Here is a 17,047-nt window from a genome sequence, read left to right as displayed (position 1 = left end):
CTATCCTACTGTGGAACAACAGACTGGAGAAAGAGTAGTTACAGCAGGAGATTTATGTTATGATATGCTGAAGATGATTACAGCATGGACAGTTTTCAAGACCAAAGATCAGCTCATGTTCATCATGGCCTACTCTTCTACGTGGTGTCAGTACAACCTGGCTTCAGGACAGGTGGTGTTGCACTCTGACCTGCTTCAGTATATGTGCTCACCGTTAAATTGTGCTGCTTAAAATTAGGTGTGTGCCATATGGCTTTATGTTTTTCCTATTCAGTAGGATATATATTAGCTGAGAATAATTAAACATCATTAACCTCAGAATTTTTATTAACAAGTTCAGAGAAAGAACAAAAGTTACACCGATTTCAGTAAAACAAAGATCAATCCCCTTCAAATACAAAAACTGCTAGGAATATGAACTCCTAGAAAACTCTGAATATTTTATAGATCTTGAATACTGAATTCCTCAGCCTCTAGGATGGTTCCGCATTATTGCAACTTAATGCTGCACATTAAAATACCCTCATCACCAGTGAGTATGACTTCTTCAGCAACCTCAATGGTAATTAGTTGAAATAGTGCACACTGTGCATGTTCCCCTGCCAAAAGTCCTCAGGAAATCACACTGGGCCTTGGTTTTCACTGTCTGATTCTATACACAAGACTAAATTTAGAGAGCAGTGTACCAAAGAAGAGCTAAAAGCAGCCACTTGTGAGCACATCAGGGCTGTGCTCAGGATGGCCAGCTCTCACCCACACATGATAGAGTGCCAGTGGCAGAAGTAAGTCTACAAAGCCACAGAGAGAGCACCAGCCATGTCTCTGACCCTCTGCAGAAAAAGTTGTATTTAAAACCAGCTTCTCCAGCACTGCATAATGCAATTGTCAATGCAAAGGGTATCAATTCCACCCGCACAAACCTCATCACACAACTGCATAGGTATACAGCATCTTCTGAGCCATTCTGGTATTCCCACTGCTCTGGTAAATGAGTGACAAGTTAAAGGCAGTATCTCTTCTCAAGTCTGTTTGATCTGTTTCTATTCCCTGTAAAAATAATGATTTAAAAAAGCGATCAATACGGAGAAATAGTATAAAACAGAAATATGAGCAGCCATTACAGTGGAATGAAATGACATTCATAGCCAGTAAAGGCTTTCAGCTGTATGGAAACAGAACAGGTATTCCTTGTGCTCTCTCTCTTTAAAGAGTTTCCACATAATGTTGTTAATCACTAAAGTTAAGAAATTTCACACTCAAAACATTAGCTCTAAGTTAAATAGCTAGCTTATAAACCAGCAAAGTACTACCTTAATTTGTCTTTGTATGCTAAGTTATTTGCTTCTCCAACCCGAATGTGAATATTACTGGCATTTTTTACAGGGTCACAGACTGCTGCTCTGAACTCCCAGGGGTGTCTAACACCTCAGCTCTTACTTTACCAACACTGCCTGTTTTCTAAGCACCCCTGAAATGCTTCTACCTACCCATTCCACAGACCAGACTTGTAAATGTATGACACGTCAATTAGGATTCAATACAGATCAATTAGAATTAAACTATGGCTCAGATGCAATTAGGCATTCCTAATACTGGTCCACCTTGCTCCAGCATGCTGTTTTATAGCATGGGTGAGTATACAGAACTTCCAGTTATAATTCATTGCATGCAATATATAGAAAGGTCAGCTATTCAAACAGGAAAAGTTGTTTAGCTGCTGCTTTAGCCTATGAGTAAATCCTTCAAAATTCATACCTCTTTGAATTTAACACATGCTTAAATATATTATCAGGTGACAATCAGATTTGGGCTTCCAATTACAAGGAATTAAAATAGAAATTGAAGGAGGCACAACTACAAGAGATTTTATGTACCTATTTTAGCTATAACTAAGGAATTCTTCATATTTTCCTGACTTTATTCTCTGTCCATAACTTACAAAGTCACAATACCTCTAAGGTGAGGGGAGGAAGTTCAAGTGCTCTTTGGTAATAGTGGATTGCCAGGTGCAGCAATCCCAGCTGGTGCAGGCCACGGCCTAGGTTGTAGAAAGACTCCTGGCATGGTCCACGCAGGTCCAAGTAGCGGTGAAGGAAGGAGAATCCCTATAAGAGAAATTGAGCACACAACTTTTTCCTCCCCTCCTATGCATTTTATTTTGTTACCATTTTGGAGTGTGTTGATTCTGTTGTAAACAGAGGACCTTCTTTCTAGAGACCATGTTCGTAATCAGAGAAGGTACTTCCTTCAATAAGAGGAATTCGTTCAGACACAAGCACCTAATTATCATAATTTAGGTCACCAGCAGGTCACTGTGGTTGAATTACTAATTAACTACCATAGCAGCAAGAAATGATGTAAAATCACTGACTATAGTAAGCAGGAAATGAGGAGAGAGCAGGGAACTGTATTGCCAGGGGGTAATATAAACAGGACATTGTTCAAGAATGTATAAAAGGAGAACAGGGCAGTCCCTGTAAAAAAGACAGGCTGGCTAAAGAAAAAAGTGGACAAAAATATTAAAATTAGGTCAGAGTTTCCAAGTTCAAAACGTCTTCAAGTTGGACACTCTCATAACTGGGTTTGTGTTACAGTAGCTGGGGACCTGTAGCTTTTGTCAAGATCAGTGCAATTTCAGAAGTCACAAGAGCTCAGGATCCTCACCATATTGTGCTGACTGAGCTCAGCAGCTACAGGAATTAAAAGGTGTTTCAAGTTAATGAAAATACTTTGTCTAAAGTAGAGGAAATTGCTTTCAAGATTCTGTTTGGGACTACTCAGTCTGTGGTTTGTAACTTCATATTGCAGGTGAAAAGAAAAATGCAAATAATGAAGTTGAAAATTTGAGAGTAGCTAAACTGGAGCTCATAAGATCTTTACAAAGAATGTGTAGAGGCAACTAAAAGGGGAAAAGGAAGATGGGGGAAAAACCACTTTCCAAACCTGTACCATTTGCCTCAAGAATGCAGTTGATGAACTGTATCTACAAAGGGCACATAGCACAGATTCCACTCTATAGCAATGTAGGCCAAAAAAAAATTTGAAAGGAAACTCAGATTACAACCACCACAAAATTAGTAATATTTTCACAAACAGATGAAGGCTGTTAACATCAAGTCAGTCAAGCTACCTTTAGCCATAAGGAGAAGAGATTCAGATGGTGTAACTATAGTTCAAAATCACATTTATCTGAGCCCATGTTTTGCCACTTTCCTCTTTAGAAATGCCATCTCAATTATAAAACATTATTTAAACAGTGTGTGTTGTAGCCATAAACATCTGCAAGATACAAAGCCAGGAAACACTGTGGGCAGAAGAATCACACTCACCTGTACCAGAAGAGCATGCCTTTTCAGCACATATTTCTGAGAGGCCATGTGGATGAAAGTCAGTCCAATACAAAGACTGTACAAAGGCTCATCTGGGTTTGCACGGAAGGCTTGCACATACTGACCTAAAAGCAAATAAATGAATCAAGATGTTGGTTGTGAAAAGCATTCCTTAAGAAGCTATGAGCAAGAAAGAAAATATTTGAATTGGAAGTGTGAACTAAGAAAAGAAACAGTTTAATATACCTACATCAAAATACACAGGAAAAAACAGGGAAGAAAACTCTTTATTTTCAGCACCCACTGGATTCTGAGGAAGAATGAAGACTGTGATGTAAAAATGGAAGCAGAAAACAATCAGATGCAGAAGGCAAACATAGTCCTTGCTGGGATTTAAATGTGACATTTGAAGGACTTGATTGAAAGCATCAGGTTTACTTTGAAGGCCTGCTTAAAGCATGCAACCAGCTGTATTTGCTGTTTAAACTGGGCTGGTTCTGTCATTATTATCATCATTAGCCTCTAATTATCTTTGCAAGTTAGTTATATTTGCAATGTGTGCTAAACTTGAAACATGCCAGCTTAATTTTTATTAGCAAAACCCTTCAGCAATGCTCTGATTTGTGTACAGAATAATTAAAGCACCAGACTAGCATTGTGACCCTATAATTTTCCGATGAAAAAGAAAATCTTTCCCTTTTTATAAACTTTCACTTGTTCTATTTGTTGATATTAGAACATGAAAGATATTACCAAGAGCATGCTTGAAACTGCCAGACACGAAGGCATTGTGCCCATTGAGGACACACAGCACGTGATTGTCAGGATTTTTCAGCATCAGGCGGAGACAAAAGCGATGGTGACGGACATCCTGAGACTGCATAGTGACTTGATTGAAGATGTTCCACAGCTGGGGCTTATTGACATTTTCCATGACCATGATTCTACAGAATGAAAAATGTAAAAGAAATTAGTAAATGCTATGTAGTATAGCTATGTAAATATTGAAGATACTATGTAGTATCTTCAATAAAATCTCAGCAGTTCAGGGAAGATAACAAAGAAGAGAAACTCAAAGAGAAGGTCAGTGACTGAGGCAAAGATGAGAGTAAAAAACAGAAGCAATGGTACTGGCCAAATCAACCAACCTATTGCATTGTGCATTTTGGAATCTGATGCTACTGGAAAGCTCCTTCAGTTACAGCAGCCTTCTCTCATTTAGCCAAGGCTGGAAAGCATCAGCCTGCCTACTTCAGCAATATCACCAGCAGTGTGACTACAGCCTCAGTGGAAGCAATTACAGCACACACTGCTCTGCCTTCTCAGTAGCCCACCTGATATAGTTGTAAGCTTTTCTGAAGTTCTTGTCCAGAATTGCAGCAGAGAGCCCAAAGTACTCCAGCTCCTTGCGCTTTTGTCTATCCTCATAGAATGAGTAATATTCCAGTGAGGAATCCACAAGTAGCTCTGCCTCCTTGTACCGGGAGAGGTCACACAAGGCATATATAGCCTTCAGGAGGAGGTTCCACCAGTCATCTTTTGTCAGAACGCTTGTGAGAACAACAAAAATTGCTAAAAACATTGGAGCCAGAAAGTTGACAAAAATTAGAACAAGAAAGATAAATTTTTACAAAATAGATGCATACATCAAACTGATATTTTCAAAGATGCTGTAGCACTAACATCTAATATGAAGTATTTACTTTTTCTCAGTTTAAGGGCAGTTCATAAAACACCAGCAAAAAACACTCTCAAAGTGGGAACAAAGAGCAAGCAATACACCCAGTTCAAGCTGTAAACATACTACATGAATGCAATGAAGTTCCTCTCCCTGATTTATCAAGCAGTGCTTAAGAGCATGTGGTCTGGCTCAACAAAGCCTGGGCCAGCTAAATAAAACCACTTTTACAATGTATTTGTATTACATCCTAGATTTGCATGTATGAGATTTCCCCTGAGGTGAATGTTGGCCCATAAGATCTCTAGAGGCCCTTCTCAATCTGAATTATTCTGTAATCTTACTATTTTTCTCTGAATGGGGACTGTTCCCTTAGGATATATTGTCTTCAGTTTTGCTGCCTTCTTTGCCCTAGAAATAAAGTAATGCTAACATGAACTGCATGGATTTAGCATGAAAACAGGAACATTTTTATAAATTTTCAGAACTATGAAGTTCACCTTGTTGGTTTGTTTTTAATAAACAATCTGTGATTTGTTACCTTTTGCGTCGCAATTTGCTGTCTCTTGGTCATCATTGTCAGAAATTTTATCCCTTGACACCTTAATAAGATAAAGGTGTCTCTCTCCAGATTTGGAACTAGATATCAAACACACCTGAGCTCTGCTCATTGCTACCTAGAAACAAATTTAAGGGCAGCATTTCAGATTACAATGGAACATCCTATGACAAAGGCAGCTTTATGGCCAATCCATCTGGCTCATCTTGCATCCCAAAACAGTCTGTGACACCACCACACAACAAGGTCATCAGAGAGAGCATTCCCAACAGGAACATCATCCCTGCGTTGTCTTGTGCTCCTCTGCAAACTAGGCTAAGCAAAAGCAATATACAAATTCTTCAAGCTACTTAAAAAGACTTCTCCTGGGATTGGAACATCCCTGGATTAATTGAAATCAAGACTCTTTGCAGAAAAGCATAAGAAGAACAATGCCTTTCTCTATCAGTTTCAGAAGTCTGTGCATAGTCAGTTCTCCAATCAGTATAATACAATAGTCAAGGTACTGAGCAGATAAAACAAAGATCTAAATATTCCCTTAACTCACTCCCTATTTATAAATAAACAAAAATTAAGTAACACAAAACCACCACCACTGTATTTACTGGCTAAACAAATTCTTATTTTGCCCTTTAATCACAAGAAAATATTAAAAAAAAAATCAAAAATAAAATTGTTGAAATAGAAGTCAGTATCAACACCTCAAAAAAGCTCTGTGCTCAGTGTTAAAAAGGCAAGAAGCAGCTTTAGAATTTAGAGGGTTGTAAGCACACTGAGAACAGGGAGTTGAAGTCATTGTATCAATCATTATACACACAAACAGTCCTCTGCTCTGAACACTACAGGCAGGAACACCAGTATTGCAGGCTACCTGCAAGATTACTGCCTAACAAAATTATGAAACCACTCACTAGCTTTCCTCCCGAGTTCATTTGTTGTTTGTCTTGACCCAAGTCACAGCTGCCCAATTTCTTACAGTGCAGCTGGAGAGACTGGCTTACCTTCAGCAGCATTGCCAGCATTGTGAGCAACGTGTCAATGTAACCATACATTTTGCCTTGGGAATACAACAGCGTCGAGCGATGCAGGAGTAGCTTTAATTCCTGGACAAAAGTGAGCACTATTATTCAACCTCTTGCACAGAGAGAGTTTATAAAATAAACAATTTTGACTTGGTACGGTACTAATAGGATTGTAAAAGCTTCCAGAAAGCTGCAAGAATCTGCAACAGCAGGTAAGCTCTCCCTAAATGCTCTCAGGAGTTACTGTTCTAAATTCTCCCATTTCAGAGACATCTGGTATGACTCTTACCTCTCCCTTCTAGAGAGGGGATTCAGAACCTCTGCTTACAATCAACAGAGGCCAAACTGTGTAGCTCACATGTAGCAACTGCTGATCAGCTTGATGTAGAATCACAACTGGCTCTCAGTGGCCAAAAGCTTGTTCATTGCACAGAAGTTACCAGTTACCATGGGGAAATGCTGAGAGAATGGTCAGGGAGAAAGTCAAGAGGATGTGACCCAGACGCTGTAATGGATCAGTCACTGTGCTCCACAAGCTTCCCATGGGGAGATAAATCTGAATCCCTGGTCCTATGCAGACATCTTGGACTAGTAGCACATTTGGCAGAATAATACATCCTAAATGGAAGCATGGAACACTTTACCCACCTGCTGCGCAGCGTTAGCATCCTGAGCCAGTGTATCTGGGTCATACATTGGTTCCAGAGCCTCCAGAGCTTTCTCAGGCCGACCCAGCTGCTGCTGAAGAGTTGAAAGTGAAATTCTTGCATCGAGATGCAATGGAGCAAGATCAACAACTTTGGCATAGCTCTCTGCAGCACGCTCCATGTGTCCCAAAGCCTTCAAGCACTCTAGAAATACCATAAGCAACACAAGACACTTAAGAGGCAGAAAAAGAAGGTTTCTAAGTTTTCAAATAAATTAACATACCTTCTTAATAAAATCACCCCAAACATGTATTTTTAAGTGATAATATTCAGATATAGGCACTGATGCATCCACAGTTTCACTTCAAACATCAGTAGGTGACACAGGATGAAATGCAGAATAGATGCTGCTTCACTTACATGAACATAAAGTACTTTTAGCTGATGAAATTTCAGTTTACATGAAGAACAAAAAAAATGCTTGGAAGAGTTGCCATGATAAGCTTCATTCTGCAAATACCAATTCTCATTCAACCAGTCAATCTTAAATTCCCATGGTCTTGGACAAAGGTCCCTGGAAATACTCAGCATTGTATTATCCTCTCTCAGTCCCCCATGTTCAGCAGCCCTGCCTCTTCTCACCTGCGTGCCGAAGCCACACAACAGCCAGGTTGTATCGCTCTGAACAGACAAGGGAACTCAGGAGAGGCAGGGCTGAGTTGTATTCTCCAACATCCAGAAAAGCCTCTGCGACATCCAAATACAAGTCACCCATATCTTCTGGATTTTGTTCCACCAGAGTAGTCAAAAGAGGCTTTAAGAAAAACCACACAAACATTTAAAGCACAAATAATCAATTTCTTTAAGGCATGCTTTATTGGAAGCTTGCATTTTTATTCTATGATTTTTATTCTATTTGCATTCTGAAGTATACTTCCTTTAATTAAATGTTAGTTTAGAAGTGAAAAATAAAAGATCTGAAATTCAGCATTCCTGAAGAAGCCCCATTTTTCTATTCTAGATGTTTTAAATGTCCAGTGGGTTAAAGTGTCCATCAGTGAGGAGTACCCTTTTTGCAAGAACAGTCTTCAGATTTAGCATGGTTTTAAAACAAAGTGAAAACATGTTCCTTAGCATTCACAGCTTTGTAATATGGTCCTGGGCCTATCACAGCACACAGGCTGTGACTTACTGTGCTTTAGTAATACTTACACTAGCATAATTTCTAAGGGCAAAGATATTATTTCTGCTATTACAGGCCTGTGAGGTTTCTCTCCTGGAGTGGGAGAGAGGCAAAAAGAATCTCCACAGCTCCCTCAACCACATCAAGTCTATGAAAACAGGAACAATTGCTTTTGTGATTTCTTAGAACATTACCCCCACCTTGTGAGTTGGTTTCCACTTACACTGAGTGGCTCCAGGATATTCAAGTGAATCAAGCACACCATCAGCTTGACCGTGATGTCTATGGGAACACCCTCAGGTATGCAACAGGTAACCTTCTCCACAGCTGTAACAAGATAAAGAATTTCCTTCTGAACTCAGAGGCTTTAAGAAGCACTTCTCAAGCACCACATCCCCTCCAGGCCATGCTCAGGAACTGAAAAAATATTTCTATCAGCTCTAGCAAGTGTTTGTCTACCTTTCTTTTCCTCCTCCTTTATCTTTTCCAACAGTTGGAGCAACGTCTTCGTACTGTCTCTGAGACCAGTAATTCCATGTGAGGTACCAAGTGCTGTCAGTCTGCATGACTCCAACAGCAGGATTCCACAGCATGTGCTTAGATCCTTTGCCTACTTAAGAGGTACTTGCTCAATAAAGCTTTCCTTTAACAATTTATGCACCTGTACCCCCCTCTCCTTCTTTTTTTTAAGGAAATGCTCTGTATCAAGGTTCTCGTTCTTGCTAAGTGAAGTCCTGTGTAGCAGGCACTGCCTGAACACACTGTTAAACAGAGTTAACTACAGAACTTCACACAACAGGTAGGCTGAATGCAACCTGATCAGAATGCAAACATGAGGCACAGTAGCTGCCCATGACAATACCAGCAAATGCAAGCTCACACAGTAAAATTCCATTATCATAGGTGCTTCACATACAGTCATGACACCTTCTTAACTCCTAGTTAAGTTCTCCACTTCAGTGCTTACACCAGATGTTCAGCGCTAAAACCTGACAAAACTGTGATTTCCAACCTAAAGTTTCCCTTTTACCTCCCACATCCACATCCCTTTACTGCAAATCATAACATGCAGACTAATTCATCATTCTCTGAACACTGCAATATCCAGCACAAAGGTAACTATTCCCCTACTGATATATTTTACAATGACAAGTGTCTGTCTGGGTTAGAGGGAAGTTCTGAGTAAGGGAGAGAAGAAAAGTACAGAGAAATCCTTTTCTGGAAGAAGCCCTGTTTCTGTGCTGTTAGAAATCTCCAGCTGTTACATGATTGCAAGCTGGTTCTTCTAACCATATGATCAGCTCACAGACTTGTCTGAAATAAGAAAGAAAAAATAATACTTACCTGGAGCACTGGATTCAGCAACTGAATGGCTCTGGTTGTCAGTCACTGCCTCCTGGCTTTCCTGAGTTTCCACTGCTGCACCTGTATCTTTTGTAAAAGATTATCAGATTAACCAGTAGTTACTTTGCCTATGAATCCATAATTGAATGACAGCTTACTCTGAAAAGCGTACTGAGTTTCTCTTGTTTTGGTTTGGGGCTTTTTTATGTTTTATTGTTTGTTTTTTAAGGACAGCAGAGCAGGAAGCAGTTACAAAAGTTACAAAGCAACAGAGAGTGGAGAATCCAGCTCTGTTTTAGAAGCCTTCTCTCAACCAATGGCACACAGGAGGTAACTTGGAAACATTGTGTTCTAATTTCCAGACTCATTATAGTTTTGTTTCTTAGCAATTATCTGCTGAAAAGCTCCATCAGGACAGTTGTTCATGAATCAACTGCATTTTTACCTGGTCAATCAGAGCAAAAAGCTAACAGACATATCTTATACCTGTTATGGGTTTGGATCAGATTGCTGAGACAACCACTTTAATCACAATACAGACTGTCTCCTTATGGACTTGGTGTGCTATGTCCATTCTACAGCCTAAATAAACATTTTTAGATGAAATTACTTTGATAAAGCAGGTTTCTCAAAGACAACCTACTTCATTAAATTATAAGCTAGAATGCTTAGATTTCAGTTAGGTGGTTAATAACAGATGCAGGATGAATAAAGAACATTACTCTTAGGTCAGAGGTTGATATTCTAGACCACAGTTGCCACTAAGCTTATCTTTTTATCTTTTTTTTAAGTTATTTAGCTGGTAGAAATAGTTGGTCTGATGTAAACACAGAGGAATGTTTAGAACTTTAAAAGCCCTCCAGCTGCCTGGAGAGCAGTCCTTGTCTTCAATGAGTCAGCAGGGCTAAGGGGACACTGGAGTAACTTACAGCAGGCTGAGGCCATGCCATGTAACTCACTAAGAGCACCCACAGATTTCAATAGGGAAAAGCCTGTCAACAGTGCAGCAAAATATACCCAGGAGGTGAAAAGGTAAAGGAAAGATGTCCTATCCCATGAACAGCAGGGTCACAGTAACCACTTGACAGCTACTTACCCTTTTTCTCCTCAGTTGCACTTCTTTCTGGTACTTTTTTTTCAAGTACAATTCCTGTAAAATCTGTAATAACCTAAAACAGAAATGTAACTTGGATCATTTCAAAGATTTAAAGCATAAATGGAACAACCAGCCTATGTGGCAGTTTTAGACATCACAGAAGTAATCAGAAGTAAAGCTGCATTCATCTACCCAAGTAGAACCTTCAAAAAGAAACAGGGAAATGGCTCTGTCACTACAGTTCAACTGTATTAATAAATCCAGTAGCTAAATGCTGTGTACATAAAATTGACAGATTTATGTTTAAGGAGGGAAGAAGTACAAAAAGGGATTATAGGAATCATTTGCAGGCTCATGATGCTGTGCTCTGATAGAGAGAGCACTGAATAAAATCTAAAGAAAGAGAAAAAACAACCTAAGTAATTTAATATCAACAAATAAGAATGTTCATAAGAAAAGTCCCAATTTACAGTGTCTTTTCAATGAGTCTTGGAAAGTATGGCAATGGGCAAATACCAACATCTCCCCTCTCAAAGCCAGACCAAATCAAGTTGGAAATATGCCTCAAAAGTGAGAGTTAACAAATTTGGACCAGATGAGCAATATTCTCTAATTCCTGATGCCTTTGAGTTAAGATGTATTGTCTTTCTGAAATGTATGCTTATTGCTTAATGCATAAATTATTAGTTGCAACACAAGTCTGCCAAAAATAACAATCTGCATTTGAACCATCAGAGCATTCAGTGTCATGATTTTAACCTTCCATTCAGCGAATGACCTGCTGGTATTACTCACAAAACCAGCCTGAAGGTCTTCTCTGGCTACTAAGATTATGGTCACTACAGAGGAGAAGGGGAAGGATCCCAAAATTTTAAACCTCAAACAACGTACAAATCTATCAGTCCTCAATTAATTCAATCCAACCACTAATTTCAATGCTAATTACTACAGAGCTAATAGCAAGCAGCCTGTTTCTGATTAGCTCTATTTTTACAGAAGCAGGACTCCATTTTAGCACTGCAGGAACGTAAATAATGAATATAAAGCATCCACTCTGGCAGGCAAAGAGGTGCTGAAAATGACACCCAAGTACACTGAACTGTCCATACCGCCAGAGCTTTGTCGTACTGTTTGGAGAAGATGTACAGTTCAGCCGCAATGTTAACATCCTCCATGGACACAAGGTTCTGGTGCTTGGCAAAGGCCTCTACCACTATCTCAATAGCAGAGCTCACATCACTGGCTTCATAGTAACTCCTATAAAATACAGATATGAGATATCAGGTAATTCACATAACTGACAATACATACTTTGAACCAAAACGAAAGGATTATCATATTTTTTTGATTTTTGCTTATTAGCAAAGATTTTCATTAGTAAGTGGATGTTAGAGAAGACAGTGAGAAAGGCGGTGTTTTTCCTTTCCTTACATCTGTTGAAAACTTTTACGTATTTCACATAATTAACAACTTTTTTCTCCCCTGTTTGTAATGACATTACTGGAGTTTTCATCACAGCCTCCCCTATTGGAGTCAGGCAACAATCATGTACCACATTAACCTGCTTTAAGAAACCTTCTCTAATAACATTGTTATAATACACATCCTTTTTTTTTTTGGTACATTTTCCAAACGTGGAGATCAAAAGATCTTAAACTGTTTTGAAACAGGCAGTTAAGACTTTTCCACAAGAAAGAAGTTCACAGGCAAAAACCACTGTGTGACAGCTGCACACTTTAAGCACCAGGCTCCCGTGGCTAAGCAAATCCCAGCTCACTTGGCCATGTCTCGGGCCAGCTGCATGAAGCGCTCCCCGTCGGAGGGAGCCAGGAGGTTCAGGATGCGTCGGTAGCCATCCATGGCCATCTTCTGCTCCCCCAGCTGCTCGTACAGGCTGGACCTCTCCCACAGGTAGCGCATGTTGCTCGGGTCGTACTTCAGAGCTACAGGAAGAAGCAGCAGCATAGCAGGGGTTTAGGAAAAGGCAGCAGTAGATTTCACATTAATTTCCTTGATTCATGTTAATTAATATGCACAGGGTTTTTGCAAGGACATCCTCTATTACAGATTCATTAATTTTTTACCAAAATCCAGACAGAGGTATCAGAATTCTAGCACCCTGAAGCAAACTAAACTAGAAAGGAGAAGAAAACAAAATTATTGCCATTAGCACCTAGCATTAATTTTAAATTATTAAAATGTTTGCTACACTACCTTTTGTGTAGCAGAAAACAGCCTGTTTAATATTGTCCTGCTCCAGTGACATTTCTGCCAGTCTAACCCACTCCTCAGTATTGCTAGGATTTAAGTGAGCTGCAATCAGTCCAAACTGCAGTGATTTCTCCATATCACCCTGGTCTTCATAGATCATGGCAAGAGTGGAAAATGGCTCATGAGCAAGAGGAGCTGTGAAAAAACAAAAAATAATTACTAAGATTTATTGTCTAAAATCCACACTGGAAACAAATAACTTGCCTTTCTCAAAGAACAGGTATCAGAATTATGAAACATGTGCTGTTTAAATTCAGGAAAAACTTGCAGACAAGTTTCTGATTCCTGTCTGTAAATTATTAAACAGCTTGACTGAATCTAACAACAACCAATTATAGTATTATTCTACACTGCAAGGCATGCTGATGCTTATACTTTGCATCTACAAAGACAGTAAAAACAAACTGCGTAAAGCTAAGCCAAGGCCTGGGCCTCTGCGGAATTGGGGTGCTAGTTTCTTTTTATAAGCAAAAAAATAAAGGAAGTGCACCACATATTCTTAATTCTACTCCTTATACCCTGATTTTGCTTGTACCATTTATTTTCATCTTCAGTGAAGCCACACTGAATCCTGCTCCTGCACATGGAAACTTCACCCCATCTGTAAAGCCCAAAGGTTTGCCCATTCTCCCATACCTTGTCGAATGATCTCCATGCACATCAGAATGGCCTCCTCACGCTCTCCTCGAGCAAATCTGATGTTGGCCTCTCCCATCAGACCCCTCAAGGCACGGGGAAGTTTGCTGCGAGGTCTTTTCTCCTAAATGGAAAGGGATGCTGTTTCTGCCTGAGGTTGACTTGTGCCCAAATTCACAAGACATCCTGCCGTGCTTACCACCACCAAACACCAAGTTAAGTACTAGCAATAATAAATGACTGACTAAAAGACTTGCTAATGTTCATAACTTTCTGACACTGGGAAAACTGATTTCACGATTTCTGAAAGCTTTCAAACAGTAAACTACAGTGCTTTTATAATAAACAAAGACAGCATAACAAACATCAGCATAAGCAGGATTATCCCACTTGGAACAATTTTCAGGCAAATTTCTCAGTAAGCAGCTAAAGTCACACAAAGTGGCATTTATACAGTATGGTCAGGAGACACATGGAAGTTATATGAAAGCTTAAATACTTGCTTTCATCATTTTCTTGGTCTCTCGATTAAGAACCATCTCCAAAACAAAAACATCTCCAGCTGTAGGCTGCTCTGTAGTTTCTTCTTGCTCCTCCTGGTCTTCTTCCTTTTCCTCCTCCTCTTCATCCTCCTCCTCTTCATTTTCCCCAAGCATGGATGCAAAGACCCGATGGACAGATTTACTGACCCCGTCTGCTGTTTCTCCTGGTTGAGAAAGAAGTACAATAGGTTTATGATATAATGAAGAGGACATGTTGCTTCCCTGGACAACTGTAGAGAAAACAGCAGCCCACTTGAAGCAGCTATTCTGTAAGAGTGCTGCCTGCAGAAATGCAGAAAAACTATTGACAGCCTCTTTGTTTTAAAGCTCTGCATTATTATTCATCACCAATGCTTGCTATGGCCCAGCCTGTAACATCTTTTGGATATCTGAAATGAAAGCAGGAAGGAACACAGAGAATGAAACCACAGTATAATCCACATTTTTCTCAATCCATAAGAATATTAAGCAATTTTCAAGCATTGAGCTGGCTGTCTGCAATAAGCTTTTCAGCTGAAGAGGCTGTAAGTGAGCAGAGAATTCTACTACGGAGCAATGAGGAACAACCAATGTTTTGAAGTAATTGAAAACAAGATCTTGTAACCATTCCATCCATGACAACAAGTACCTTCTAACATGAGTAAATACAAAATCCATGTTATTTGCATTTCTCTGGAAAAAGAATAGAATTCTTTAAACTAAGTAAGAAAACTATGCTAAGTACTCTGAATAAATATGCTTAAGGCATATAGTTTTTAAGAATGTCCCATTTTTTATTTATAACTTCTCATTATGAAGTGAACCCAGGGTTATAAGTGACCACAGATCTATACACAAAACTCTAAATATGTAGGGTTCAAAGGTTTGAGCTGGGGGATTGGACACTGAAGATTTGACTAAAAAATAACCACAGTATCAAGTAGGGACTGAAAAACAAATCTACCACGTATTGCCTATATAGGAGAGGGACTTGGGGAGCACACCTGGGTTTTATGGTTATTTTTTTCAACTGGGATATATTTGATAATTTTGATTCTGACTTGGATATTAAGCATCTAAACACAATACTTTTCTTCCTCTGCCCTCATCTGAATAAAACATAATTATTAATTTAATTTCCCTTTTACTTCAGTCCCTTCAGAGACCAGAAGGGGAAAAATGGAGCCAGTTTTTTATGAAGTTAAGTATTGAAGAGCAAATACTTCCAGTGCCTTTTTAAATAGGAATGATTATGTCAGAAACACCAACCATCAGTTTCATCCTGACTTTGGGATTTCCCAGATGCTTTTCTGGATGAAGATGGAGCCTCTACATCTTCCTCATTTTCCTCAGCAGATGCATTTTCACCATCCTACAGACACAAAAAAACAAATTATTATCTTTATAGTGTTACCAATTTTTATTTCCCCCATATATTTCCAGTAACCATTTGGCTTTCCAGCCTTTGCACTGCCAGTGAAACAAGTAGCATAAGCACTGTATTTTTAAGTGACTAAAACCCAACATTACTTGCTTTCAGGACATTTATATTTTTATCAACGTGGGGTGACTCAGATGGTGATTGTTCACATTGCAAAGAGACCAGTCGATAGCTTATTGGGAATTACAGTGAGGTGGGGTTGACTGTATTAGAAAGAAAAAGTTCTGTGTGACAAATCCTTCCAGAAGCCTGTCAATACAAAACCAGCACTCATTATTCCTGTAAGAATGCTGCCCCAGGCTAACACTTGTCCTTGCACAGCAGCTGAGTTCTGCTGAATCTGCCCTCTGAAGACCAAGAAATGCAGAAATTCAGTAGCACCTTGTTACAAATATAGCGAAGTTAAAAAGAACTGCAACACTCCGACAAATCACGCGTGTTTCCTTTTAATCACCGCCTACATAGCGTCGGACACACAACTATGTCTCCCTACATTCACTGCTGCCAGGTAGTCAAACGAGGAGCCGCGCCGGCTCTCTCCCTCAGATGATGCTGGGGGAGCTGCAGCAGCACAACCCGGCTGAGCTGATACCCGAGCCAGCTCCTGGCCGCGACCCGCAGCACCGACTCCGCGTTCGGGCGGTGCCGCCCCGCACCGCCGCCGCTCTCCGCGAGTCCCGGTGACCGGCACGCCGCGCTCGCGGCTCCGCAGCCGCGGGGCAGCGCCTGAGCCCCTCCGCACGCAGAGCGCCGGGCCGGGCCCTGCAGCTGCTGGCGTGAGGGCGGCGTCCCGGGCCGTGCGGCGGCCAAGCGAGGCGCGCTCACCTTCTCGCGGCTCTTGCGCTCCTCGCGGCGCTGCTCGAACTCCTCGAAGGAGATCTTCCCCTCCAGGTACTCGATCAGCTCCGGGCTGAAGCCCGACATGGCTCCGCCGCGGCCCGGGGGAACCCTGTGAGGGAAGCACCGCCTCCCTCCCGCTATGGCGCCCGCCGCAGCCGCGGCCGCCCGCGCGCGTTCCGGGCGGCGGAGGGGCCGTGAGGGCAGAGCGGGAGCGAGGGGCGGGCTCCGGGCACGGCGGCCTCTGCTCCCCGGCCGCCTCTGCTCCCCGGCCGCCTCTGCTCCGCGGCCGCCTCTGCTCCCCGGTCCCCTCTGCTCCCCGGCCGCCTCTGCTCCCGGGCCGCCTCTCTGCTGCCGGGCGGCCTCTGCTCCCCGGCCCCCTCTGCTCCCCGGCGGCCTCTGCTCCCCGGCCGCCTCTGCTCCCCGGCCGCCTCTGCTCCCCGGCCCCCTCTGCTCCCCGGCGGCCTCTGCTCCCCGGCCGCC

The 17,047-nt window shown here is 41.2% G+C and overlaps 1 protein-coding gene across 2 annotated transcripts; it reads right to left on the bottom strand.

Moving 5' to 3' along the window:
* Window positions 1-309: 309 nt before the first annotated feature.
* On the bottom strand, window positions 310-16,835 carry GTF3C3 (general transcription factor IIIC subunit 3). 2 transcript variants are annotated; one of them, XM_030277797.4, is made up of 19 exons: window positions 16,553-16,828; window positions 15,556-15,658; window positions 14,269-14,471; window positions 13,766-13,889; window positions 13,073-13,264; window positions 12,636-12,801; window positions 11,968-12,115; window positions 10,859-10,931; window positions 9,763-9,849; window positions 8,642-8,745; window positions 7,878-8,049; window positions 7,237-7,439; window positions 6,568-6,669; window positions 5,549-5,684; window positions 4,664-4,901; window positions 4,083-4,273; window positions 3,330-3,454; window positions 1,953-2,105; window positions 310-1,047 (listed from the first exon to the last, which is right to left on the bottom strand). In XM_030277797.4, the coding sequence occupies exons 1-19, from the start codon at window positions 16,649-16,651 to the stop codon at window positions 925-927; spliced, it is 2,742 nt and encodes a 913-aa protein (XP_030133657.3). In that variant the 5' UTR covers window positions 16,652-16,828; the 3' UTR covers window positions 310-924. The 2 variants fall into 2 exon arrangements, with proteins under 2 accessions (XP_030133657.3, XP_030133658.3); XM_030277798.4 differs by lacking the exons at window positions 310-1,047; window positions 1,953-2,105; window positions 3,330-3,454; window positions 4,083-4,273 and having other exon boundaries at window positions 4,736-4,879; window positions 16,553-16,835.
* Window positions 16,836-17,047: the final 212 nt, after the last annotated feature.

The sequence above is a fragment of the Taeniopygia guttata genome, chromosome 7, assembly GCF_048771995.1.
Source record: "Taeniopygia guttata chromosome 7, bTaeGut7.mat, whole genome shotgun sequence".
Lineage (NCBI taxonomy): Eukaryota > Metazoa > Chordata > Aves > Passeriformes > Estrildidae > Taeniopygia > Taeniopygia guttata.
The sequence above is the reverse complement of the archived record's forward strand: the minus strand, read 5'-3'. Positions and strand labels throughout refer to the sequence as shown.